The following is a 25,792-nucleotide window of genomic DNA, read 5'->3' on the forward strand; positions in this document are numbered from 1 at the left end:
TCAATTCATTTGTCCAGTTTCAGCTATGAGCCACTCTCTCTCCCTTTAAACTACTCTCTCGTTAAGCAATTATTTTAATTCCAAATTTAAGCTCAGTCCGTGATTTTCAACCAAACCGAGACCCACGCATGTATTGAAGTGTAAAATTGTGTATTGTCTTTGCTTCCAAATATTAACCACTCTGTAAAACAATTATTTTGATAAATGACTTTCATGGGCTCTATGAATTTTTGAATATTGAATTTACATTTAAATTTTGAGTTGAAATAAGATTTATATATTAATAGTTGCTATTTTGCCAAAATAAAGAGAAATTGCGAACTAGTTCGCAGCATTTAGATCAGGAACTGTTTATTAACTGCTTGCAGCCCTGAAGCTCACACACACACACACGCTCAGACGCATTAGTCACGCGCAGCCAACTTAACGCATTAGCATATAACAGTTATGCTTCTTTCCAGATTGTTTCTTGTTTCTTTTGTTCAGCTATTCCTTTTCTTATTCCCATTCATTTCCACAGATACGCTGCTGCGTCGCGGCTGCGCGGATGCTAACTTCCTGCCCGGCAGCGGCGAGGCTTGCCAGCTCTGCCGCAGCAGCGACGGCTGCAACCGCTGGTCGGTGCGCAGCTGCTATCGGTGCAATTCGCTGGAGCACGGCGACGACTGCGCTGCCATGCAGCTGCCGAGCGCCATGGCGCTAAGCAACTGCAGCAGCCCAGCCGAGCTGTGCGTGAGCACCGTCCTCAGCCGGCTCCAGTTGGTCTATACGGTGCGTGGCTGTGCCAGCGAGGTGCCCGAATGCACCGCTAACGATCCCTACTGTGTGCGCTGCAATGGTACCCTCTGCAACAGCGTGCCCACCAAGTGGCAGCAGCAGCAAAAGCAAAAGGAGGAGGAGGAGCAGGGGCAGGAGCAGCAGCAGCAAGCAGTGGGCGTTATAAGGGGCGTGCAACGCCTGCTCGGGCATCTATGGCCGAATCTATGAGTTATTAGCAACAAATTATTGCAAAGCATTTGTTCTGATGAATAAACAATGAGAGAGAGAGAGAGAAATTTCACACACAGACATACATATACATATATACACCCCAAACCTTATCCCTGTGCAGCGCCCTGAAATAAAACTGTAATGTTGATAAGCACGACGACCAGGCGGATGTGGAGGGAGCGAAGAGGCGGCATTAACGGTTGCCAACCGGCAACAGAAAAGCCCAAAACAAAAACAACAAAAAACGCCCCTCAAAGCCAGCGCTAACGAAAAAGAGAGTGAAACAGCAAGAGAGATGGAGCGAGAGTGAGAGTTAATGGTGAAGAAGTACGTGTATGAGAGACACTCAAAACACAGGGCTGGACGAAATTAGGGCTGGGCAAGTGCAACTGCAAACGACATAATATCACGAACTAAACAAATCCTTTTTTGCATATGAATGATCTTGTAATGTAATTCGAAACAAAATATGACAAATTTTCAAAATAAATAAATAAAATATATATATAATAGATATATTCATATATATAAACATTTTATTAACCATAAAGAAATAAATAAGATATGTAATATATATATTCAATTATATATATAAACATTTTATTATAATTTTCAAGAATTAAGTGATTAATCGATTATATTATTATTATAATTATATTACTTGCTCACAGGACCCACACTACTATAAAAAGAGGAAAATCAATACAAATCAATGTTCCCAATTTGTGCCTTTTACAATATTAATGATCTCAAAAAGTGCTGCGAAAATAAACATATATTGTACATACATACATACATACATACATACATACATACATACATATATGTCTATCTGACTCAATGAACTAAATTCATGAGAACGGAAGAGAATCAAATTACATTGCAAACAAAACAAAGGCAATAAAATTGTAGCTAAACATTTTAATTATTCGGTTATATAGCCATATGTATGTATATATGTACATATATATATAAATTATAGTATATATACAACAAATATTCAGATAAGCTGGCTTTGCATTATCAAGGTACAGCTTAAAAGTCCGGTCACTTATAATCGTACAAAATAAACGAATACAAAATGAGTATATATATGTACATACATACATATATAGACTTGCATATCAATGCAAACTATTATCAAAGTGTAAACAAACGTATGTCAGAAATAGCCCCATATACATATATAAATAGTAACAATATGTAAACAAAATGAGCAATAATATGTAAGAACGAACAAAATAAATAAATCTTTAATATTTCTGCCTAAGCATAACAAATGCCAAATTTCACAATTTGCCTGGAGAATATGATCGCAAATAGATAATTTAAATATGAACTTTAATGAGATGTTTGCCATTTAAGTTCCGTATTAATAGAAAAAGTAGTTAAACTGGTTCAAAAACGAATTCATTTCCAAAAGTGAACCGATAAAAATAGCAATAAAATTGGTGAATCATTTATATTAACAGCGATTGAGTCAAGCAGATTTATTATTTATAGTTAAAGTTTAAAAGAAGTGCAATCAAGAAAAAAATAAAAATAAAAAACGAGAATTCAAATGAACCGCTAAACGCTGCGCTTTTAGCTAATGAGAGTAATATAAAACGCGTAACGAAAGTAAAACAAAACAAATATGTAAAAAAAAAAAAATTATTTGGATGTTTGTGAAGCTCTGATTACTGTTGCTTTGTTTGCACACGTGCGACCAAATCATAACAGTAATTGTTGTTCTTGCTACAGTACATACATAATCAAATAATGGGCCACCCAGCAGCTACAACAACAACAATAACAGCTACGGCAACAATAACAACGAAAATGACGTGCTGCCAGCAAAAAGTGCGAAAATTCGTCAAAAAAAAAAAAACAGTCTATATGAAAAATAAACATTTGCCAATTCGTGGCGTGTGCTCTCACGGGGCGGGGAGCGAGAAGCGCGCGAGGCGTGGCATACACAGTTATGTGCAGTGGGTGAATTGTGGGCTGACTGTGGGAGCTGCGGGTGTGCGATGCCAACGATAATTAAGTTGTTATCCGCCGCGCAACAAAATAGCTAAATTTATTAATTGAATTTGTGCGCAGGTTTCCGCAGCTGTCAAAGAGACAGAGGCAGAGACAGAGACAGCTGCAGAGAGAGCAAGAGCGAGAGAGAGAGTCTGAGTGGGGCATGGGGCTGAAAAGGTTATCACAACATGGGCGACCACCACAAAACTCAATTATATGCAGCATGCATTGATTGATAGCATTTGGCTGAGCGACGATAACACAAAATGTCAAAGATGCAAAACAAAAAGCTTAGCAAAGGACAGACTGCAAATGAAAAAAAAAGAAAAAAAAAAAAACAATACAAGAGAAACGAACAAAAAAACTTAGAGAGCATATAAATGAGCGTCTGAGTGGAGTGACAGAGAGCAGCAATGCATGCAGAGCGGCAGAGGGAGCGAGGGCAGCATTTTAATTAGCTGGCTCTGTGGGCGCTCATGTATGTATGTGTGCATAGATATGTACACATATGTCTTTATGTAGGTGCGCGCAAGTGTGAATGTTTGCATGTAAATGTGGCTAAACAATGGTATAAATATTACGCCATAACAACAATAGAAAGAAGCTAAAGAAGAAGCAGCAACAAACGGTTGCCAGATATGATGACGGCGAATTACAGTAACAGCCCTCTCTCTCTCTCTCTCACGCACACATACACACGCACACACACACAGTGAGCAGTGTTTATTGATTCCAGGACTTCCAAGCGGCAGTTTTAAGTTTCTTTTCCATTTCGAGTGGAGACGTTTTGTGGGTGGGTCGCTCGCTCACTCACTCTCACTCACGTCAGAGCAGCATTGCGGGGCGGGGCGCGAACAAACAGGTCAAACATAAAGCTTCCTTGAAGTTTCGCTATGGCTTGTTTTTCAATATATTATGCTATTATTTTATTGTTCTCATTAAGAGCGGTAAATACTTACACCTCGAGTATTCGATCGCCTTTCTTGATGCCCGCCTTCTCGGCGGCTCCGTTCTCCAGCACAGCGCTGACATGCTGCAGCGGAGCGTACAGCTCGCCATTGATTGAACGCAATTGGCCGCCCTCGGACACCTGTCCGCGCACGTTGAAGCCGAAGCCAGTTTCCGTCTTGTAGATGGTGACGACGCGCGGTCCATTGGCGGCTGTGATGGTGGTGCCGCTGGTGCCGTTGTTTTCGCTCATTTCTGTGCAGCCGGTACGCTGCGTTTCAAGCAGAGCACAGCCGAAACACACACACACACGCACGCACGCTCACACACCCACCCACACACGCACGGACGCACGCAGCCTAAGCACACACACTGGCAGGCGGCAGGTTTTGTTGTCGTTGTGGTTGTTGTTATTTTACACAATTTTGCTATGTTTTTGCGTAACTTTTGTATTTCTGCAACTTTTTTTTACACACAAACATTCGCGCGCGCACACACACACAAACGCAACCAAACGAACATGAATATAATCGAGACGAACACAAATACACATACAGGCAAAGGCAGGCCGCTGCGGCAGCCACTTTTACTTTCCGCAAATCATACACACACACAAAAAAAAAAAAAAAAGAAATAATAAATAACACGGAAATTGGTAAATCGTAGTAACTTGCAACTGCAACCGAAATCGGTATCACACGCCGTGATTTGTTAAGTGAATTAGATGTGTGTGTGCGAGTGTGTGTTATGGGCTAGCAATTGCAATTGTTCATAGTTTGCATTGCGATTAAACAGTTAACAGCAAACAACGTGCGTAGCGCACATTAATTTTGCATATTGCCTTTGCTTTCCTTAATTCACTTTTGCTTTCGCCTCTTTCGTCTTTGCCTTTGCCGTTGCCACTCGCCCAACAACTGTCAGGCGCTAGTGTTGGGTTTGTCCATAAGGTGACTGCACAATGAACTGAACGGTACAAATGAGCTGATTCCTCGTGACCGGTTCAATATTGAGCTGAACAGCAGGCGGCTCGCCGCCAAATGGCAACGCTTACCACAAGCCGAACATGCCAAACACAATAATTTTTATAATATAAGCTTATTATTATGATGCAACTATTTATTAAGATCACATTTGATTTATTCTAACATAAAACTGGTAGAAAACTTTGAAACAATTTTAGATAGATATTCGATATCTTATTAATAGCGATGAACCAGTAATCGATTACAATCAGCTGGCATTTGTTGACGATTGTTGATAAATAAATCTAGTGTCGATTTTTAAAAAAATGTCATTTAACATTTCGAATAGTGGAACGCAGAAGCTGCAGCAAGCCTTACTGAAGTACACAATTTCTGGATATTATTAATTCGTTTGTATTTAAGCTATAGCTTGTGTTTTTCACATTTTTACGACGATTACCGCAAACATTCAAATTTTAATTTACATATTATTTCAAGTCCTGGAAAGTGCAAATTAATTAAACACCGCAACTCACAAACTTATTTGCTAATAAACAGACAGTAATAAAAATAATACCCGAAATACTTTTTAAGGTTAAGAATTTGAATTAGTATTAAATATTGCTAGAAAAAAGAGCCGGTAATAAATACATATAGATAGAAGAAAGGGAGCCAGTGATCAAATTGCATGTGCAAACATAAAGTGAAGATGTGGAAGGGAGAGAGAGATGTCAGGGACGGCACAGGGACACATTCATATCATACATGAGCTCCGCTGAGTAGGCACAGCGGGCAGCCATAGTGAGTCCGGGACTGTGTGTGTGTGTCAATCAAAATAAAAATACATACATATAACGAAATTCATATCAAATTCAAGAATTGTCGAGATCTTCTAATTGTAAGTATTATTATTTTGAAATTTTTCTTTCTTTTTTCGTAGGCATATTTTGAGTTGCCTTTTGTTTTCGCTGTGTTGACGTTTTTGAAGCTTAAGTAAATACATAGAAAAGAAACGAGATACACGCATGACAAACGAAAGCGGTATACGTTATAACGGTAAATCTTACGTTTCGCCAACGAAGAGTGTGTAAAAACGTAGAAATGTATCGATACAAAATTGTGTTTGGTTTAAAAGAAAACGTTTTTTTTTTTTCATTTTTTCAATTTGTTTATATATGTTATATGTATGTAATGTTTGTTTGTATATAAATGTGTATGTGTGTGTATGTATATATATATATGTGTATGTATTAACGTTGCAATTGCTGCACAAAACCTAAAATCAAACTTAAGCCAAGTGTTAAAAAGAAGTTATGAAAAAACTTTTTGCTTAGATTTATACAGAGATAATTAGATCAGTTGCTTAGATAATTAGTTTAGACAATTTCTGCTAAATACAACAATACACTTTAAAAAAAAACAGCATCAAGTATTATTTATAATCATAATAATCATTTAAAAATTAAATGACGTACAAACCGAGTTTTAAGGTCTAACAAAAAAAAATAATAATAATAATAATAATAATAATAATAATAATAATAACTGACTTAATAAATAGGATTTAAAGTTGAACGCGGTATTAAAATAGAAAATTATCATTTTAATTTTTTTTTTTTTTTTTTTTTTTTTAATCAGTTAAAATAAACATTAAATGTGATTTGTTTTATGCTTAAGCCTAGCGCGTATGTATATATATATATATATATATATATATAGTAATTTTTAAATATTTTGTTTTTGATTTCTCTGTTGTCGATTATTACGGCATTACGAACTGAACTGTTAGCTTACGTGGCTAATACAGTTATTAGGCTATAGACTAAATCGACTAATAGCTAAGTATACAAACTATAAGCTACAAATTGTTTTTAATTTTTTGCTGTATACTACATATTTATTTATATATATATATATATTTTTTTTTGTTTTTTCTCTTTTTTTCATCTTCCTTTTCTTTTAACTTTACACGTAATATAACTAAAGCTAAAGTGTTTTATGCTTAAATATTAGATGTTTTTTATGCTTAAAAACTATATAAATACAGCCCTATACAAACCCTAACAGAAAAAAATACAATTCATATATATATATATATAATATAAACCCCACGACACAGAAAAACTTTCACGACAATTTCGCTATATACAATTATGTGTGTGTAAGTGTGTGTGTTGTGTATATGTGTGTGTTGTGTATGTGTGTGTTTGTTGTTTCACTAGAAATGTGGAAATTGACATATCAAATATTATACATATGTATATATAACTATATATATACATATATACATTCGTACATAGATTTCTGGTTTTGGCCAGGCGCGCTGCTGCGAATGCAATGAATTCGTAGGATTTTAGAACAGATCTTCCATTCACTATATATATATATATATATACATACATATACATATGTATATGTATATACACATATATTTATATATATAGCTCTACATCGAACATCTAAAACTGATGTTCAGTTGAGGGCTGGTTTAGCTTTTGTGTTGTTTGTTGTTGACATCACAGACATATTAAATGTTGTTGCGAGCTGTTGTTGTGGTTGCTGCTTCTGCTTCTGCTTCTGCTTCTGCTGCTGCTGCTGTTGCTGCTGATATTGCACACTCAGTTCCAGAGCAGCCAACGTTAACTCTTTGATATCTCAAGCTGTTGCTGGTTGCGCTCCCACCACTCCTGTATGCTGTTGACCATTTGGTGTCGCCGGAAGCGCATCGATTCGCTAATGCACATATCTATAAAATCGGATTTCATCTCCAGATCGCCCTTCACCATATTCAAATGCTCCAGCAGCTGGCTATAGTCCCGGCCGGGTCGTCGTATATCTCGAAAGACCTGCATTCGCAAATCGATATTATGTTTGCGTGCTGCTTCGCGCTGTTCCTCGGTCAGGATCAGTTCCGGTGAGCTGCGGATGTCGCCGTTGTCATTGATAGAATTGCTGTTGCTGCCAATAGTGTTGTTGCTGGCATTGTTGCTATTGTTGTTGTTGTTGTTGTTGTTGTTGCCGACGTGTGTCGGTGATGCTTTGGGCTCCAGCTTTGGGCTACTGTTGTTGTAGGCTCGATTATGATTGCTATTGTTGTTGCTGCTGTTGCTGTTGCTGATGTTGTTATTGCTGCTGTTATTATTGCTGCCGTTGTTGTTGGTGTTGTTACTATTGGTCAAGCCGCTACCCCAGCTGCCCCAGCTGGGCGTTGTTGTGCTGCTGCTGCTGCCACCGGGCGTGCGCTTCAGTGCATCAAAGCAGTTCCACGATATGGGATCCAGATCCATGCGAAAGCCATTTACTAGATGATTATTGCTACTGCTACTGCTGTTGTTGCTGCTGCTATTGCTGCTGCTGCTACTGCTGATGTTGTTGTTGTTGTTGTTACTGTTGCTACTGCTGCTGGTGTTGATTGTGCTGCTGCTGTTGCCATTGTGGCACGTTTGCAATATGCGCGAGATCTCGGAGGCATCATTGATATCGTTATGACTGAAGTATGTTGTTGGATTTGCCGTTGATGTTGTTGCCGTATTTGAGCTGCTGTTGGCCGTTGTTGTTGCTGCTGGTGCTGCTGGTGTCACGGTTGCCGCTGCTGCTGCTGCGGCTGCTGCTGTTGCCACTGGCACTGGTGGCGGCGACAACATTGCCGCATGCTGACTCGGATACCCATTGGGCACCAGCAGCAGTGGTGGCATTGCTGCCACGCCCCCACCAACCTTATGCATTCCCGTTGCGCTCTCCAGCATATGCAGCGGACTGTCCATGGGCGTGTGCGTGCCCACATTGCTGCTATAGGCCGCATGCTGCATGGTTAGGCCATTGAGTGGCAAGTAGAAGACGCCGCTGCTACTGTTGAAGGCATTGTGATGGCTGCTGTTGCTGCTGCTGCTGCCATTGTTGATGCTGCTGCTGCTGCTGCTGCTGCTAATGCTCAGCTCAGGCACACCATTGCTGGCAGCAATTGCTGCGATGCTGCTGCTACTGCTGATGCTGCTATTGCCAGCTGTTGCCGACATTGCATCAGGCACAGCTGCTGCTGCTGCTGCTGTTGCTGGGATGTTGATGTTGCTGCTGGGACTAACAATCACGCTGGTGCTGTTGCTGCTAGTAATTACGCTGCTGTTGTTGTTGTTATTGCTACTGCTGTTGTTATTATTGTTATTGTTGTTGCTGTTGTTGCTGCTGCTGTTGCTGCTGCTGGGGTTATTGTCCGCTTCGTTGGCGCGCTCTTCATCGCTGATGCCATTGATAAAGTTGTGCACGTAGCCGTTGAGAGGCGTCTCCTGGTCGCTGACTTCCTCCTCGCTAAAGTCAAAGGTCATGCGCTCCGGCGTATGCGAGCCAACAGACATGCCGGAGTCGCTGTTGCCACTGGCGATGCTCATGTTGTTGCTGCTAAGGCCGCTGCTGTTGCTGCTGCTGCTGTTCATGATGATGCTGCTGCTGCTACTGTTGCTGCTGCTGTTGCTGTTGATGCTGCTGTGGGACGCCTCGGAGCCGTAGCTACTGTTGCTATCCTCATCGAGGTCCAGCTCCGACACGCTGCTGCTGGCCGAGCCGCCGCCTATCGAGCTGGGGCTAGAGCTGGAGCTGCGCAACGAGTCGACGGACATGCGCCGAAACTCAAAGGCGCGTGGCAATGGACCCGCTTTGCGTTTGCGTCCACGCGACGTGCTCTCCAGCTTCTTGGAGATGGGGCCCATGGGGCCGCCCAGTCCATTGCCGCCGCCCAGCATTAAGCCGGACATGCCGCCGCCACCGACTGGACCCATGCCGCTTGAGTTGCTGCCGCTGGACGAGGGCGAGCTGGCGCCGTTGCCGCCGTTCGAATTGTTGCCGCTCTTCATGGGCGCCACATCGCTGAGATCGGCCTCATCCACCATGACCATGTGCTTGTCCTTCTTATACGGATTGCCGAACATGTGCTGGCGCACATTCGTCGGCTCAATCTCCCGCAGCGGATTGTCCTTGTTCTTCAGATACTCCTGGTAGTTGCCCATCTCGGCAATGGGCAGACAGTGGCCCGAGTCCTTGGCCACCATGCTGGTGGGCCGCATGAACGTCTCGCGCATGCGCGCTATCTCATCCACCAGATCCCGCCTGGGTATATCGAACGGATTGCGGTACGACTTTGCGGACGACTGATGCGTCAGCTGCGGCACCACAATCGTATAGTTCTCCACGGGCTCGATCTCCGCGTGGAGCTTGGCGAACGTATCCCGCAACAGCGGATGCCGCACCAGATCCCGGCGCAGCGCTGCGCCCGTGCACAATTTGGCCGTTTCCACTTGGCGATAGGGCGGCTTTGGTTGCTTCAGCTGTTTGTAGACCTTCAGACAGAGATTCTCCTGATCCTGCTTGGCCGTGTTCTTGATGTGCTTCAGCTGGTTCGCTATCGTCGGTGACAAATAGTTGTCCACATTCTCCGGCAACAGGAACTGCAGCAGCTGATACGGCACATTGATGTTGACCAAGGCCTTGCGCAAAAAGGGGCAGTAATAGGGCGGTATGGATCGGACGTAGGCATTGAACTTGTACATGAGATCGTTCGGCGGACTCATGTTGTACTTGTGGATGAGGTCGTGCAGGAGCGGCAGCAGTGCCGGATAGTTGTACGCCAGCACGTACAGGTGCACCTGGCTGAAGTTCGGCGAGGCCTTCAGGTACCCGAAGGGCAGCTCGAAGCCGTGCATGCCATTCGTGACGATCACCTGCCAGCACTTGTTCATCTCCCGCTTGTTGAGTATCTGCAGCGTCAGCGGGCAGCCCTCGATCTCGTACTTGTCCACGGGAAAGCTACGCACCAGCTGTGGCTCATCTACGGCGGGCGTTAGTATCTTCAGCTTGGGATGCGCATCGCGCGGTGGCAAGGTGATCGCCTTCGAGTCGGGCCAATAGGGCTCCGGCAGTGGCCAATAGCCAATGGGGAAGGTCTTCTGTGTGATGTGCTTCTGCACGTAGATCATCTTCTTGATCGGCTGAAAGACAATGTCCGCTGTGGGCTCATTCGAGGTGGATGTTGTTGCTGTGGAGCTGCTGCTGTTCGAGCCGCCACTGTTGCTGTTGTTATTGTTGTTGTTGCCGCTGCTGCTGCTGCTGTTGCTGTTGCTGCTGTTGTTGTTGCCGCTGCCGGTGCTGCTGTTGCTATTGCTATTGCTGCCGCTCGACTCCTTGGGCAGCATGGGCTCGAATTGCAGCACAACACCTGGCTGCACCTTCTGCACCAGGCTCTCGATGCACTGATTGAGCACGTAATGGCTGCGCACCCGGTAGGATCGACCGCCCGTTACCTCACACATGCGCTCAATGGGCGAGTCGTCGTGCGGCACCTTCCCATCGACTCGCTCGTCGATCTTGTTACCCGGCATGCGCAGTACGAGCGAGAAGAGACGCTGGTCCCAGCGGAATGGCTCTTTCGTGAATTTTGTGCCGGGTATTTGATTGCTGAGCGGCAATATGATCTCCTGGTGGACACCGTTTCGATACGAATAGCGGCCACCGTCAGTGATCACAATAATGACCGATGGCTCCAGATAAAAGGGGCAACGCCCCTGGCCGTAGGTGTCGATGCCCGATTGCATCCGATTCAAGTTGAGCAAATCGAAGGCGTTGCGCAGCGACTCGCCCATTGAGGTGAGGCCGTGGCTTTGGAGATTTTTTAGCTCGTTCATGAATGTCGCATGATTCTCCTTCCAGCCGGCTTTCACGTTTGCCGGCGGCTCCTCGAACGTGAGCAGCATATACCGATCGCCTAGGCAATCCTGTGTGCGTTGGCGATATTTCAGAAATGTCTCGACTGCACCTTTGGCTATATCCAAATATGTCTTTTGCACACCATTCACATACGCCTTCTGGCACATGGACGACGAGGTGTCCACCAGGAAGAGTATGATTGTCATGGCTGCCCACTGCCAATGCTCACGTTTACACCCACTACTGTGCCGTTGCGCGAAACACACTTTTCTGGTCAATCTAAAAAAAATACAAAATACATGAAAAACAGTCTAAAAAAATCTAAACTTAAAAAATAAATAAATTAATACAAAATAACTTAATTTAAGAAAACGCAATCACAGGAAAGCACACAACATATATATGTATATACATATATGTATATATATACGCGCGCGCAAATGCGCTGTGATTAGCAAACGCATTAAATGTTAACTTCATTTACCGTTTTTTTGCGCTTTAGTGAGCTAATTTGAGCGCAATTGAGCTTCAGTTTGTGAGTGAGTGAGCGAGAGAGCCTATGTATGTCTATGCTGTGTAACTGAGAGCAATTGTAGTTGCGGGTGTGTTCTCCAGAGTCCTCTTCTTTTCCTTTTTCGTGCTCTTCTTCTTCAACTACTGGCTGTGGCATATGTCTTTTCTCCTACACTTGTTGTTTTCGTTTTAGCTGCAGCAGTTGGTATTTTAGAGTATATGTGTGTGTTAGTGTATGTGTATTTGTTGTTGTTGCTGTTTTTTTTTTGTGGTTTTTTGCACAGCTCGCTTCAAAATATTGCTGCTGCTCTCTCGTAGCGGTTGCTAGCAGCTTGCTTCTTCCTCCTGTTGTCCTGGACTTAAGCGATTTGCTCTTTTTCGTCGTTTCACTGTTCCGCTTTTATAGTACATGTTGCTTGAAACAGCTGACATTTGGATTTGAAAATGACCAACAAGTTCTGCAACGAAATGGAAGGCGGACGAAAAAGGTTAAGAAAGAGAAAGAATTGCAAATATCATTCAATCACAGTTAGCATGTTGCGCATACGCACTGTAGTATCATAATAAACAATTGATACACAATTCGTTTATAACTTTGTTTTGTAATCCACACACACACATACACACGCACATTCAAACACGACCACATGAGAGACAGAGACACGCATATGCATATATATACACATGTATACATCTATCACCTTTGCAATCACTGATAATGCTTAGGTAAACGGAACTGAAGCACATACTGACACGCACACACTCACAAGCAAAAATACGCACAATTTGGACAATAAATGTGCTAATTTTGCCTTAAGAGTTTCTGACTGTGATTTTAAAGTTTGATCGCTTGTTCTCTTTTTTATATGCTCTCTCTCTCTCTCTTTAGTTGCCGCTTTACACGAGCATCCCCATTTCTTAAAGTTTGTGGAACAATATAATCAAATTTAAAAAATACATATAAATAAATAAATATATATCTACATATATTATTCAAGTTTGAAAACGGAGAATTGACTTTGTTGCGCCTCTCCCACTAGCAGTTATTTTGGCTGTTCTATAAAAGTAATTTATTTAGTCTATCTACACTTGGCTAGTATGAGATCGCGATTGGGACTGCGTTCACTCTGTTGGCATTAGAGATGAGCGTGAGCATTTATGAATTCCTCGTGAGTTTCACGATCACTGATAAGTGTATGTGTGCGCATATATGTACACATACACATACATACATATAATTTTATATAAACATGGTATTATATTTTTTATTGTCTAACATGTCTGTACCTATGAACGCTCATATTTCTGTTGCTTTCACAATTTACACCCATATCAGGAATCGTATTGTATTATCACGGCCTTCTTACACACGTATTTTTAAAGTTGTATATATAAATATATATGAAGCATGGCAGAGCTATAATCACAAACACAAAGATATAATGATTTTCAGATCGTGTCGCAAACACGTGTGCAGATATTTTTTTTTATGACTATCGCCTTTAACGATCGTCTCACATCACGGTCACGCACGCATCTCTAATTGGCAGCAACAACTGGCCAAAGGCAAAGACGAAAAATATTCGGATATTATCTAAAAGTTCCGCACTTGGTAGAAGAAAAAATTAGAACAATAGAAAATTACCTCCCCCTTGGATTAGATACGATTTCAGACCAGGTCATTGTACAATGAATTTCAGAGGAATGCAAAATGACGCGCGGTTAAAAAATAATATTTTTTCTTATCGACGCTCCTGCATTTAACGTTGTCATCGCTGCCGCCGCCTTCTGGCGACTAATTGACTGAGTTTCGAGTACAAAGCACTCAATTTCTATTTGAATAGGAGCACTCATTCACACACACACACACACACACACACACACACACACACACACACACGAACATACTCACAGACACATGCAAACGTATTACATGCGTGTACTACATTCACGCTCAGCGGCGCAGAGCAGAGTTGCCAGATATCAAACAGTATGTACAATAGACTATGTAAGCCGATGCCTGTAAGTAACCAAAGGCAAGCACGTGGATATACTAATCAAATGGGTCACGCCGAATTATTTAATGCAGTATTAATTACCACCACCAGCTAAAACCATCCCACGATAACATTACCCTTTGCTGCTGGTGGCAACGCTGCAAAAACAGCAAGGTAGCACAAGAAAGCGGACAGGAAGGGGGGTTGAACGTACTCCTGCAATTTTTTTTCTTTCTTTCTGGATGGCACGACGCAGCCCAACACGCTGCTTCGACTGAACGGCTTTAAATCATATTACTAAGTGATTGAATTGAAGCGCAACACACAATAATAGTAATAACATTAGCAACACATTGATATGAGCAATGACCTTGCCACAAAGGATCACTAATAAAGTGTAATTCGGAGTGTGTCTGTGCGAGTGGGTCTGCGTGTGAAAGAAGAGGGAAGTGGAGAGTCGCTCATCATTCGACAATCAACATGATTAGAGTGACCTTAATTTTAAATGTAATATGAGCACGAACGAGAACTAATTTGCATGTGGCAATGGGGCTAACTAATGCGTTTATCGTCTATCGATCGACGATACATGCATTGCATTGTTGCATCCGATTATGTGGAGACCGCGCCAAACATTCAAGTGTTATCGTGTCTATGATTTCAAGCTGATTGTAGGTGTAGTTGCTGGATCGCATTAATAGCACTTGAAGAACAATTATTACGGCTGCGTTCGGCAACGTCACAACCGCTCAGCGCGACACACAATCTCTTTCTCTCTCAAGCGGTCACACACACATACAGCATCATCATCATCTTCATCGATGGTGAGAGTCGAGTGGTGAAACATAAGTTTAGCTATTTACTAATTCTACTTTAACAGGTCGGTTTAACTGAACACCCGATTAGGTACAAATTGCTGGCAATAATCTTAGCAAATGGTCGTAGTATTTTCTAATCAAGAAAATTTAGTTACTATTGCTATATCTTCACTCAAACGTACGATGTTGGAGGGGAGTAACGCATAGTGTTGTTTAGAGCAAATTTTTTTCAGTTATATTTTACTTTGTGCCAACAAAAATTTATCACCACCTCCGCCGCGTGCGCTCACACCAACGACCATAGCCACGCACTCACACACAGTTAAGAAGGCACACATATCTATGAGAGAAATATATATATATATGTGTGTGCGGCTGTATAAAGGTGCATAGCCCGTAGCACACAAACAACTTTTACACGCACGCTCTCACGCTCACTGCTCTTCTCTTTTGGCGCTCGCTCATCCAAGCAGCTGCCCCCGCCACCCGAGTAGGCGAACCAACCCAACATCCAACCAACCAACCAATCCACTCGCCGACTGACTGTCGACTGTGATGACGACGGCGGCGTCGACGGTGACGATGGCGCAAACGACTGACCGACAGTCGAGCCGACGAAACGACACGACCACGATACGACGACCAGTGGTGGCATGTATGTATGTATGTAGCAATTTGTATGTTTACTTGTAGTATCTCAGCAGGCGGGTAAGTTTGTTTCACACACACTGAGGCCGTCACTCTCGCTGCGTTCCGAGTTGTCGCCTCTGACTTTTCTATTGCTATTGCATCTGTTTCTTCTACTTTGGCGCCGCTGGCCAACCAACCTTTCAGTTCAAAAGTAAAAAACTAACTGAGCCGCTGCGATTGTTGTTATTTTTCGTAAATATCGATAAATCGATTGATAGATAGGCAGGGTTGTTGCTTACAGAACGGAACAGAGTTGGTTTGAGTTGTTTTTTTTTTTTATTTTGGACGTCGCTAAATTGCGTAGTCAGCTGCTAAATGAAATTTTTATTGAAAATATGTTACTTTAGAATAAAACTCAAGTAAACGATGGACCCACAAAATGTGTTAATCAATGTGAAGATTACATTTTTGTGTAACACATTCAGACACTGACCAAAGAACACATAGACTAGACATGTAGAGCAACGTTTTTCCACGCCGCAAAATCTGTGTGGCAGGTCCCAGCCAACTTCGTATTCGCTCGGCTTGGTATTGGCTGGCTCGGGTAATGAAAGATAGCACGACGAAATCAGTGCGCTCTAAGCACGCAAACGAAATGGTCATGCATGCACTTTGCGTTTTTTGTCTTACTCTCCCTCTCTCTCTCTAACTCTCTCTCTCTCTCTCTCTGTGGGCTCTCAAATCATGAAGCTCAGCAGCGCACAAAAATTGAAATTTCTTCACGACGGTCCCAGCTCTTTCCTTTTGAGTAAAGAGTATACCGAAATCTTAAAATCGTTTGCGACATTTATGCAAACAAATTGTTAGCGTTTCGATATATATTTATGGGAAGGGTATGAATGCGTTGAGGCGCATAAAGAATATGATCTCGCGACGGGCATGCACACACACACTTGTAGTCCCTTGCCACATGTATGAGCATTTGTGACCTGCGTGCGTTACTCTTGCTGCTTGTAGCAATTTTAAAGCCCAGCATTTGCATTTGGTCGGTCTTACGGACTGTCATAACCACTTTACACAGATGTACTATGTATGAACATACATATGTATGTACATAAGTACATTTATGTATTATTATTGCTAATCATGTTTATAAATGTGTTTATATCCGTAAATAATTATATATAATTAAAATTATTTTATACACATTTTCAACCGAAAAATTATCGTAAAACACTACTAACTTTATTAAATGCTATGCAATATATGAAATACATATGTCATATTACACTCAAGCTTTACTCATTATTGTCAAAAATTTCTAATTAAGTCATAATGGCCCATTTGATAGTCACCCTACGATTCAAATCATACAAAATTTACAAACTACTAAATCCAGAGACAATTAGCTTGCCATCCCATACAAGCATACACATACACAAATGTATGTATGCATGTGCTCACTTCACAAGGCAGACCAACGGTAAATTTTGGGCTTTACAATTTGCACAGGCTGTTGTGCACAGAAAGAATACATTTTCGCGACGAGCATGCACACACACATTTACATCCTTGCTACGTGTATGTGCTTTTGTGTGCGTGCGTCGCGAAACTCAATTCTTTCTCAGTATTTTCGTCTATCATCAGCCCAAAATTTACCGTTGGTCTGCCTTGTGAAGTGAGCACATGCATACATACATTTGTGTATGTGTATGCTTGTATGGGATGGCAAGCTAATTGTCTCTGGATTTAGTAGTTTGTAAATTTTGTATGATTTGAATCGTAGGGTGACTATCAAATGGGCCATTATGACTTAATTAGAAATTTTTGACAATAATGAGTAAAGCTTGAGTGTAATATGACATATGTATTTCATATATTGCATAGCATTTAATAAAGTTAGTAGTGTTTTACGATAATTTTTCGGTTGAAAATGTGTATAAAATAATTTTAATTATATATAATTATTTACGGATATAAACACATTTATAAACATGATTAGCAATAATAATACATAAATGTACTTATGTACATACATATGTATGTTCATACATAGTACATCTGTGTAAAGTGGTTATGACAGTCCGTAAGACCGACCAAATGCAAATGCTGGGCTTTAAAATTGCTACAAGCAGCAAGAGTAACGCACGCAGGTCACAAATGCTCATACATGTGGCAAGGGACTACAAGTGTGTGTGTGCATGCCCGTCGCGAGATCATATTCTTTATGCGCCTCAACGCATTCATACCCTTCCCATAAATATATATCGAAACGCTAACAATTTGTTTGCATAAATGTCGCAAACGATTTTAAGATTTCGGTATACTCTTTACTCAAAAGGAAAGAGCTGGGACCGTCGTGAAGAAATTTCAATTTTTGTGCGCTGCTGAGCTTCATGATTTGAGAGCCCACAGAGAGAGAGAGAGAGAGAGAGTTAGAGAGAGAGAGGGAGAGTAAGACAAAAAACGCAAAGTGCATGCATGACCATTTCGTTTGCGTGCTTAGAGCTAGAGCTGGGAAACCATCGATGCAACCATCGATTATATCGATGGACTTAAATTTTTATGATATATCGATGGACTTTTGTCGATATCGATATATCGCCGCTTGATTTGTTTCAAACACATGTAAATGGTGAAATTTTTTTCTGTATCAAAATAATATTTATTTTTTGTGTGCTTAATCTATTTTTTGGAAATTTAAAATAATAATAAATAAAATAAATAGTTGACAAGCATAGCATACGGACATTGTTAAACATTGGTAGTTCCTTTTCAACATGGACAAGTTTCAAGTATACCCTGTGGAGGGTACATTACGTTAAAAAAAAGTATTGAACGTATTTTTCACATTTTAGATAAAACCTGCAATGCCTCCACTACAATTGCATCTTCAAATGCATTGACTGAATCCAATGAGCCTTGCACGAAACGAAAAAAAAAAACACATCAGAAGTTTGGTCACATTTTGAGAAACTGATGAACATGCTTGCCAAATGCCTTCATTGCGGAAAAGAGTACCGCACGAGCGGCAACACTTCCAATATGATGGAACACTTAAGACGTGTACATCCCTTCAGAGACCCTGGTAAGAGACCACGTTGAAACAACTGGTCAATATCTTTCACGTAGCGAAACATACGTCCCCAGCTCGGCGAAAAAAGCATGTCTTGATAATTCACTGGCACTTTTATATTTTCTCTATATTTGTCTATATTCTTTATTATTATTCTGTAAATATGTACAAGGAAAAGTATGAAATTACAAGAGCTTTATTTACATTTATTTCTATTATGAAAAGTACGACTTTTATACAAATAACGTTTAAAATTTAAAAGGAAAAAATTTTCGATGGAACCATCGATATAATCGATTATTTTTTCCATCGATGGGAAAACCATCGATGGAGCCTTCCATCGATGGTTTCCCAGCTCTACTTAGAGCGCACTGATTTCGTCGTGCTATCTTTCATTACCCGAGCCAGCCAATACCAAGCCGAGCGAATACGAAGTTGGCTGGGACCTGCCACACAGATTTTGCGGCGTGGAAAAACGTTGCTCTACATGTCTAGTCTATGTGTTCTTTGGTCAGTGATTCAGAGCAGGCGGCAATCCAGTAAATTTTCATCGAACATGAAACAGGGTCGTTATTGCGCACAACATGTGTTATTTTTGTGTTGGCGCGCGAACTCGACAGACGATAATCAGTGTAAACACCGCGAATAAACAATTGTGTGTTTGGCGAGATAGATTTAAGTGCAATGCCAGAGAGTATTATTGCCGGAATACCGGTACATTTCCCCTTCGAGCCGTACGAGGTGCAACGCGCCTTTATGGAAAAAGTAATAATGTGCCTGCGCGATGGCACCAACGGCGTATTAGAGTCGCCGACCGGCACAGGTAAAACCTTAAGTTTGCTGTGCTCCTCGCTCGCCTGGATACGTACCCGGCAGTCCGAGCACCAGATAAACATGCAAAAGTTACAAATGGAGCAGCAACAGAGGCAAGCAACAGGAGGCTCTGCAACCGGGGCCATATCCGACTTGGCCTTGACCATGGGCAAGGCCAATAACTGGGGTGTGCCCAAGGTCATTTATGCCTCGCGCACCCACTCCCAGCTGACCCAGGCGATGCGGGAGCTGAAGCGTACCGCCTATGCCAGCATGCGATCCGTGGTGCTGGGCTCGCGAGATCAGCTCTGCATACATCCGGACGTGATGAAGGAACAGGGCAATTCGAACAAAGTGAACATGTGCAAGCTGAAGGTGCACGCAAAGACGTGCTCGTTCCAGCTGCGCGTCGAGTCCAAGAAGGATCATCCCGACTTTCGTGGACCTAGCATCATGGACATCGAAGATCTGGTCAAGGTAGGACAGCGGTTGAAAATGTGCCCGTACTATGCCTCCAAGGAGCTGGTCAGCAGTGCAGACATCACGTTCATGCCCTACAACTACCTGCTGGACCCGAAAGCCCGCAAGGCCAACAAGATTGAGCTAAGCAACACCATTGTGATCCTTGACGAGGCACATAACATTGAGAAGATTTGCGAGGAGTCCGCTTCGGTGCAAATACGCTCCTCCGACGTGGCCATGGCCATTGAGGATGTAACGCACATTATGAAAATCTTCACCAGCGCCGACTCACAGGACTCAGGCGGGCCCGAGGAGCCCAAAGATTTCACCCTTGACGACCTGACGCTGCTCAAGGAGATGTTGCTGGAGCTGGAGAAGGCCATCGATGGCGTCGTCGTCGAGAACCAAGTCGAAGGCACCACCTATCCAGCTGCCCATATCTACGAGCTGCTCGGCAAGGCAAATGTAAGTTATTTTGGTATAAGAAAAGCCAATCCTCATGCCCAAATCCCTTTTCAGTTCACCTATGGCAATTGCGCCACAATTGTCGCCCTGCTGGACAAGCTGGTGCAGTACCTCATGGTCGCTTCGCAGCACTCCATGCTGCGCAAGGGAGGCAGCTTCATGGTGCTCAGCGATCTGCTGAACATCGTGTTTGCCAACAAGGAGGACATCATGGCGAAGGTGCATCGCAGCTTCAAGGTCCATGTCCAGATCGAGGACACCAAGCAGACGAAGCCAGCGGGTAACAGCAACAGCAAGCAAACCGGCTGGCTGGGCAAGGGCAACAATGCGACCAGCACCGTCTCCAAGACGGCAAAGATTATCAATTTCTGGTGCTTCAATCCGGGTTTCGGCATGGAGCAGCTGCTCAATACCCAAGTGCGCAGTGTCATCCTAACCAGCGGCACATTGGCGCCGCTGAAGCCGCTCATTGCCGAGCTGGCCATACCGGTGGCCCAGCATCTAGAGAATCCGCACATAGTGGATCAGTCGCAGGTCTATGTGAAGATCATTGGCACTGGTCCAGATCGTGAGCAGCTCATATCCAACTATAAGAATCGGTAAGTATACGAAGCTATGCTGAACACGAACTGCTGATAAACTGAACCAAAAAAAAAAGTTGCATAACGCTGTCACAGGTTTTGCTTGTAATTCTTAAGTGGTTTTAGCTGGTGGCTAATGAAGCTTGAATCGTATGTGCTTCTAAATCACAGAGCCTAGGCCAATGAGTAATGCTATGATGCTAATGAGCTAGTTTATTAATGATTAGAGACTAATGAAAATACAGTCGACTCTCGTTATTTCGAAATTCAAGGGAATCCTATTTTGTCATAAGTTCGCTTGCATTTTAGCTATATATAATATTTGAAAATAGCCAGATTTGTAGCTAATAGCTGTTTGAAAATTTGTGTAGCAATCGGCCTTAAAAAGTAGCCGGATCTAGCTACAAAATAGCTGATTCGGCAACACTGGTCATAGCAATGATTTTTAGTTCGAATTACTGAGTGATAACTTTGAATTAATGAGAGGTTCGAAATAACGCAGGTTTGAAATAACAAGAGTCGACTGTAGCTAGGTATTCCGCTTTTAGCTCAGGCACTTTACAAACAGTGCTGCTATTCCGGAGCACAAACAGCTAGATCTAGCTAGAAAGGCGACCAAGAAATCTAAAATTATTGCAAGCTAGAGTTCTAGCTAACCGAAATTTCTGATTTTTTTCCGCTATCCCACTTGGGAACAGGGCAACACTTAGCCTTTTACCAGCCATATCTGGCCTTTTTCAACTGCCAGTTGCTAGAAAAATCGTAATCTAGCTGCGGGAAAGTTGACATTTCTTAAAATCAAATCAGCATTATTGAAAGTGCCTCCAAAGTACTTGAATATTATTGGCACAAACAATTCGTACACTGCCGAGGAGAAAATTGATTTTATTGTCAATTTTCACATAAGAAAGGTCTAGTCGAGACTGCTTGAGTACGAGATCCACTGAAGCCTTCAGGAAACTGATATTTCAATAATTCTTCGCGTCTTTCTTTCTTACACAAGAAATCACACATGCACACACACATACGCACGCATGGATAAAGACGCATTGGCTGCAGTGTGGCCCTACTTTTGGAACTTAATTGGTTAATAACTTTTCTTGTGGATGGACTTTTCTTTACGGACATTAAAAAAAATCAAGTCTCTAACTCTAATATCTTCTGAGATCGATGAGTTCATACATACGGACGGACGGGGTTAACTCGACTCAGGTTGTCGCCCTGATCAAGAATATATATACTTTTACACCCTGATTTCCCATTTTCAATGGGTTCAGGGTATAAAAACTGAATGGCTATATTTCTGGTTATTCTTAAACTTGATCTAGCCGTTTCTAGCAGGTTTGAAAGGCTAATTTAGCATTTTCTTGCCCGGAAAAATTGGCAGCACGACTTGGGATTAAGCCAAATCTGGCCGAAAATAAGATAAAATGGCAACACTGATTGGAACAATTGTGAAATAGTATCTAGCGGGAGTTATAGCTATTTTGAGTCAGGCATTGAATGGCTTATATGTTAGCATTAACGTACATATTGACAATATCTTAATATAGCATGTTTGAGGCCCACAGCTTTTGTCAATTTTTGTCTACTTTCACCTCAGCTCTCTGACGTTTTAAAAACGCAGATTGGAACGATTGTGAAATAGTGGCTAGCGGGAATTTCGTGTAGCTATACTGTGTCATTGAATGGCTTTTTTGTTAGCATTGACAAAACTATTGAACACGATTTAGCCCACGAAAAATGTCGAAAATAACTTACAAAGAAAAGCCGACAGATGCCTTGATTTGAGATTATTAATTTAATGAGTGATTAACAGTTGATGCATTTTATAGACGAAAATGCTATATGTAATATAAAATATCTATCATCAATACGAAACAAATTTTGTTTAGCTAGGAAGAGTTGATAGCACTTTAGCTAACGGATCTAAAGAATAAAGCTAAAAGTCTAAAGAATAAAGCTGAGATGCTAATGAAAATAGCTAGTGGGATAGTAAAAAGGTTAAGATCAATGAAATTAAATAAAAATTTATTTAAAGGAATCACAATTCTATTTTACTTTAGTTTCTTTAAAATAAATTGTAATTATTTTCATTGGCTTGCAAGAAATATATACTCCATATATTGTACTTATAGAAAACTAATATATCAGCTATACAGAGATCATTATAGAACTGTTGATTCGAAGAAGACTTCGTTTAGTATTATTCTCATATTAATAGTGCTGATAATATAAAGCCCATCCGTTGATGGCTTCAGTAGATTAACGGGTTGTCCAAAGAAAATGTACTCAAAATATCTTGCACCATTTTACCAACATTAGATCCCAGCTGTGAGATAAGATAAGCAAGAGTAACAGAAGCTAAACGAGCTCGTCGTATGCCAATACAAATGCAGTGTATATATATACATATATATGTATATATATATATATATATATTGATCAGCATGATAATGAGCAGTCATTAACAGATATTGTCATCCACTCATTCACAGCGACAATCCAAAGTACATCAGCTCGCTGGGCCAAACGATTCTGAATGTATCGCGAATCGTGCCGGATGGGCTATTGGTGTTCTTTCCATCGTATCCAATGTTGAATCAGTGCGTGGACGCTTGGCAGGCGAGCGGCTTGTGGGCGGACTTGTCCAGTCGCAAGCCCATATTCTTGGAGCCGCGCGGCAAGGATCAGTTTACCAGCACCATGGAGGAGTTCTACCAGGCGATACGCGACTCGAAGGGCGCCTGCTTCATGGCCGTGTGTCGGGGGAAGGTGTCCGAGGGCTTGGACTTTGCCGATCGCAATGGACGGGCTGTGATCATAACCGGGCTGCCATTTCCGCCCTTGAAGGATCCGAAGGTGATATTGAAGCGTCGCTATCTGGAAACAAATCGCACCAAGGAGAACCAACTGCTAAGCGGTCAGGAATGGTATAATCTGGATGCGACGCGTGCCGTCAATCAGGCGATTGGGCGAGTCATTCGCCACCGGCACGACTATGGTGCAATTCTGCTGTGTGATGCACGCTTCCAGGATGCCTCGCAGGTGCAGCAGCTGTCCAAGTGGATACGTGGCCACCTGGGCGCGCGACCGCAATCGTCGCCATTTGGACCCATTGTGCGCGAGCTGCGGCAATTCTTCAAGCATGCAGAGCAAACGGTTAGAGCTAACCAGAGTCAAAGAACTCTCTCTATCGATACTAACAAATGTCATTTTGCCGCCCACAGATGGTGCAGCCCGACGAGCGCGTCGTTGAGCCGCCGCTGCAGATCGTGTGCAAGGAGGAACAGCCGACGCTGACGCCCAGCTACAACAGCAACACCCAAATCAAGCGTGAGCCCGGCTCTGGAGTCAACAAATTTCAGCTGGCCAGCGAGCTGGCAGCGTAAGTCTTGAATATTGAGTTTTGCAGACCTATCTTAATTGCTGTTGTTCTTGTTGTTGCTTGCAGCAAAGCGGAAATGGCCAACTCCATTAAGAGCTGGACGCCAGCGGATTATGTCAATGCAGCCGGTTGCACCAATCATAGCCAAACAGCGCCCAATGCCATGGACTTCATGAGTCGACTCAACTCCAATGTGACGGTAGATTATGCCTTGCGACAAACCCAATTTATACATTGTCTAACTTTGCTTCACCCACACAGAGCATCGACTTCAATAACACCGATCTAGTTAAGATACACAAGCGCGAGCGTAGCTCACCGACAGCCAACGAATCGTTGACCAGTGGCAAGAAGCGCTACAAGCTGGTCAGCAGCACTGATATGGTCAAGACGGAGCCAGGCACCAGCAACAGCTGCGGCTACGGCAACACCAGCAGCAGCGGAAGCGACAGTAGATGTTGCTCTGCAAAGCCAGCCGAATATCCGCTTAAGGAGGCGCCTGAATCACGCGCAGATTTTCTGCGTGAGGTTTGTCCCCACAAAACTGCTAATCTCTAGTGAAATTCAATTTAACTCTTTGCTTTCTCTTTGCAGGTGCGCAGCGTCGTGGACAGCGATAAGTTTCGCAGTTTCGGCAAGGCGTTGCTGGCGTACAAAACTGGCGGCGACAACTGTTTCGAGGTGCTAATGGTGCTGCTTCTGGATGTGCTGGGTGCACCCAAGCTGCGATACCTGTTGCACGGCATGCGTCGCTATCTGAAGAACGAGCACAAGGAGGAGTTCGACATACGGCTGGCCAGCCTGCAGGCCAGCTAGTCCTAGCTCTTTTACCTTCCTATCTGACTTGACTGTTTTGCTTTTATACGTTTGTTGCATAGATTATATTATATATAAAACAAAAACACACTTGTACATGCACAATTCTCAGAGAATGTGTCTAATTTGTGGCATAAGCAGGCCTTAACTAGAATTTAGCTATAAATACAAAGTGAAATGAGAGAACAAGAAGCGCTCTCAAATATGACATAGAAGAATTCGAATTATCAAACTGTGCTCAAATATCAAATTACAGACTTGAACAACAGATTTTTTCTACGCATTTCTAATTTTATTGCGACTGACAGTTGTGAAATCTTGTGCGTCGATCTTTTTGTATATAATCGGTTAATTAATATAAAGTAACTTCTACTAGTAGACACTCAAGCGCCTCTGATCCAAATACTGTCATTATCTATTTTGGCATATACAGAAAATCCCACTAACAAGCAAATGCTTAAGCAAAATATCGCAAAGCTTAAAAGATACAAAATACATAAATCTAAGATTGGGTTTCTAAGAAACAAAATTTTTGTTTTATTATATAAGGCATGGATACTATATGGATTATTAAGGAACAAATATTTTACCACTGAAATTTAAAAGTATATCAATTAAAAATTTCAAAATAAT

At 42.3% G+C, this 25,792-nt stretch overlaps 4 protein-coding genes across 20 annotated transcripts in view; 2 read left to right on the plus strand and 2 right to left on the minus strand.

Moving 5' to 3' along the window:
• Snx27 (sorting nexin 27) overlaps positions 1-4,927 on the minus strand; it is an 18,960-nt gene extending 14,033 nt beyond the window's left edge. The window contains exon 1 of the mRNA XM_018014778.2: positions 3,957-4,927. Within this exon, the coding sequence (XP_017870267.1) occupies positions 3,957-4,198 (242 nt within the window). The 5' untranslated portion in view covers positions 4,199-4,927. The remainder of the gene's footprint in view (positions 1-3,956) is intronic.
• LOC108618678 (uncharacterized) overlaps positions 1-10,383 on the plus strand; it is an 11,966-nt gene extending 1,583 nt beyond the window's left edge. Inside the window, exon 2 of one of the 3 annotated variants that reach the window (XR_016271205.1) lies at positions 18-343. Coding sequence is in view for 1 of the 3 variants with exons in the window: in XM_018014780.2 (XP_017870269.1) it covers positions 521-987 (467 nt within the window). In the remaining 2 variants the exon portion in view is untranslated. Of the gene's footprint in view, positions 1-17; positions 344-520 lie in introns of those variants that run through there. The other 2 variants (XM_089475167.1, XM_018014780.2) reach the window with 2 other exon arrangements.
• Positions 5,243-25,688, plus strand: Rtel1 (Regulator of telomere elongation helicase 1). 4 transcript variants are annotated; one of them, XM_089475156.1, is made up of 9 exons: positions 18,085-18,186; positions 18,287-18,353; positions 18,417-20,374; positions 20,429-20,973; positions 23,454-24,117; positions 24,186-24,343; positions 24,410-24,542; positions 24,605-24,871; positions 24,938-25,688. In XM_089475156.1, the coding sequence occupies exons 3-9, from the start codon at positions 19,319-19,321 to the stop codon at positions 25,157-25,159; spliced, it is 3,045 nt and encodes a 1,014-aa protein (XP_089331282.1). In that variant the 5' UTR covers positions 18,085-18,186; positions 18,287-18,353; positions 18,417-19,318; the 3' UTR covers positions 25,160-25,688. The 4 variants fall into 4 exon arrangements, with proteins under 4 accessions (XP_089331285.1, XP_089331284.1, XP_089331282.1 ...); XM_089475159.1 differs by lacking the exons at positions 18,085-18,186; positions 18,287-18,353 and adding an exon at positions 5,243-5,289 and having other exon boundaries at positions 19,200-20,374; XM_089475158.1 differs by lacking the exons at positions 18,085-18,186; positions 18,287-18,353 and adding an exon at positions 5,668-5,805 and having other exon boundaries at positions 19,200-20,374.
• IntS6 (integrator complex subunit 6) lies at positions 6,594-15,878 on the minus strand. 12 transcript variants are annotated; one of them, XM_089475153.1, is made up of 3 exons: positions 15,858-15,878; positions 12,085-12,571; positions 6,594-11,879 (listed from the first exon to the last, which is right to left on the minus strand). In XM_089475153.1, the coding sequence occupies exon 3, from the start codon at positions 11,804-11,806 to the stop codon at positions 7,547-7,549; it is 4,260 nt and encodes a 1,419-aa protein (XP_089331279.1). In that variant the 5' UTR covers positions 11,807-11,879; positions 12,085-12,571; positions 15,858-15,878; the 3' UTR covers positions 6,594-7,546. The 12 variants fall into 12 exon arrangements, with proteins under 12 accessions (XP_089331279.1, XP_089331270.1, XP_089331273.1 ...); XM_089475144.1 differs by lacking the exon at positions 15,858-15,878 and adding an exon at positions 15,616-15,792; XM_089475147.1 differs by lacking the exon at positions 15,858-15,878 and adding an exon at positions 15,453-15,608.
• Positions 25,689-25,792: the final 104 nt, after the last annotated feature.

The sequence above is a fragment of the Drosophila arizonae genome, chromosome X (assembly GCF_054131065.1).
Source record: "Drosophila arizonae isolate 15081-1271.41 chromosome X, UAZ_ARI_1.0, whole genome shotgun sequence".
Classification (NCBI taxonomy): Eukaryota; Metazoa; Arthropoda; class Insecta; order Diptera; family Drosophilidae; genus Drosophila; species Drosophila arizonae.

Excerpts from the sequence above, each read along its gene's own strand:
- IntS6 (XM_089475153.1), bottom strand. The coding sequence starts at position 11,806 with ATGACAATCATACTCTTCCTGGTGGACACCTCGTCGTCCATGTGCCAG.
- Rtel1 (XM_089475159.1), top strand. The coding sequence starts at position 19,319 with ATGCCAGAGAGTATTATTGCCGGAATACCGGTACATTTCCCCTTCGAG. Across the intron at positions 20,375-20,428 it reads AGCTGCTCGGCAAGGCAAAT|TTCACCTATGGCAATTGCGC; the intron begins GTAAGTTATTTT and ends ATCCCTTTTCAG. Across the intron at positions 24,872-24,937 it reads GCGCAGATTTTCTGCGTGAG|GTGCGCAGCGTCGTGGACAG; the intron begins GTTTGTCCCCAC and ends TTCTCTTTGCAG.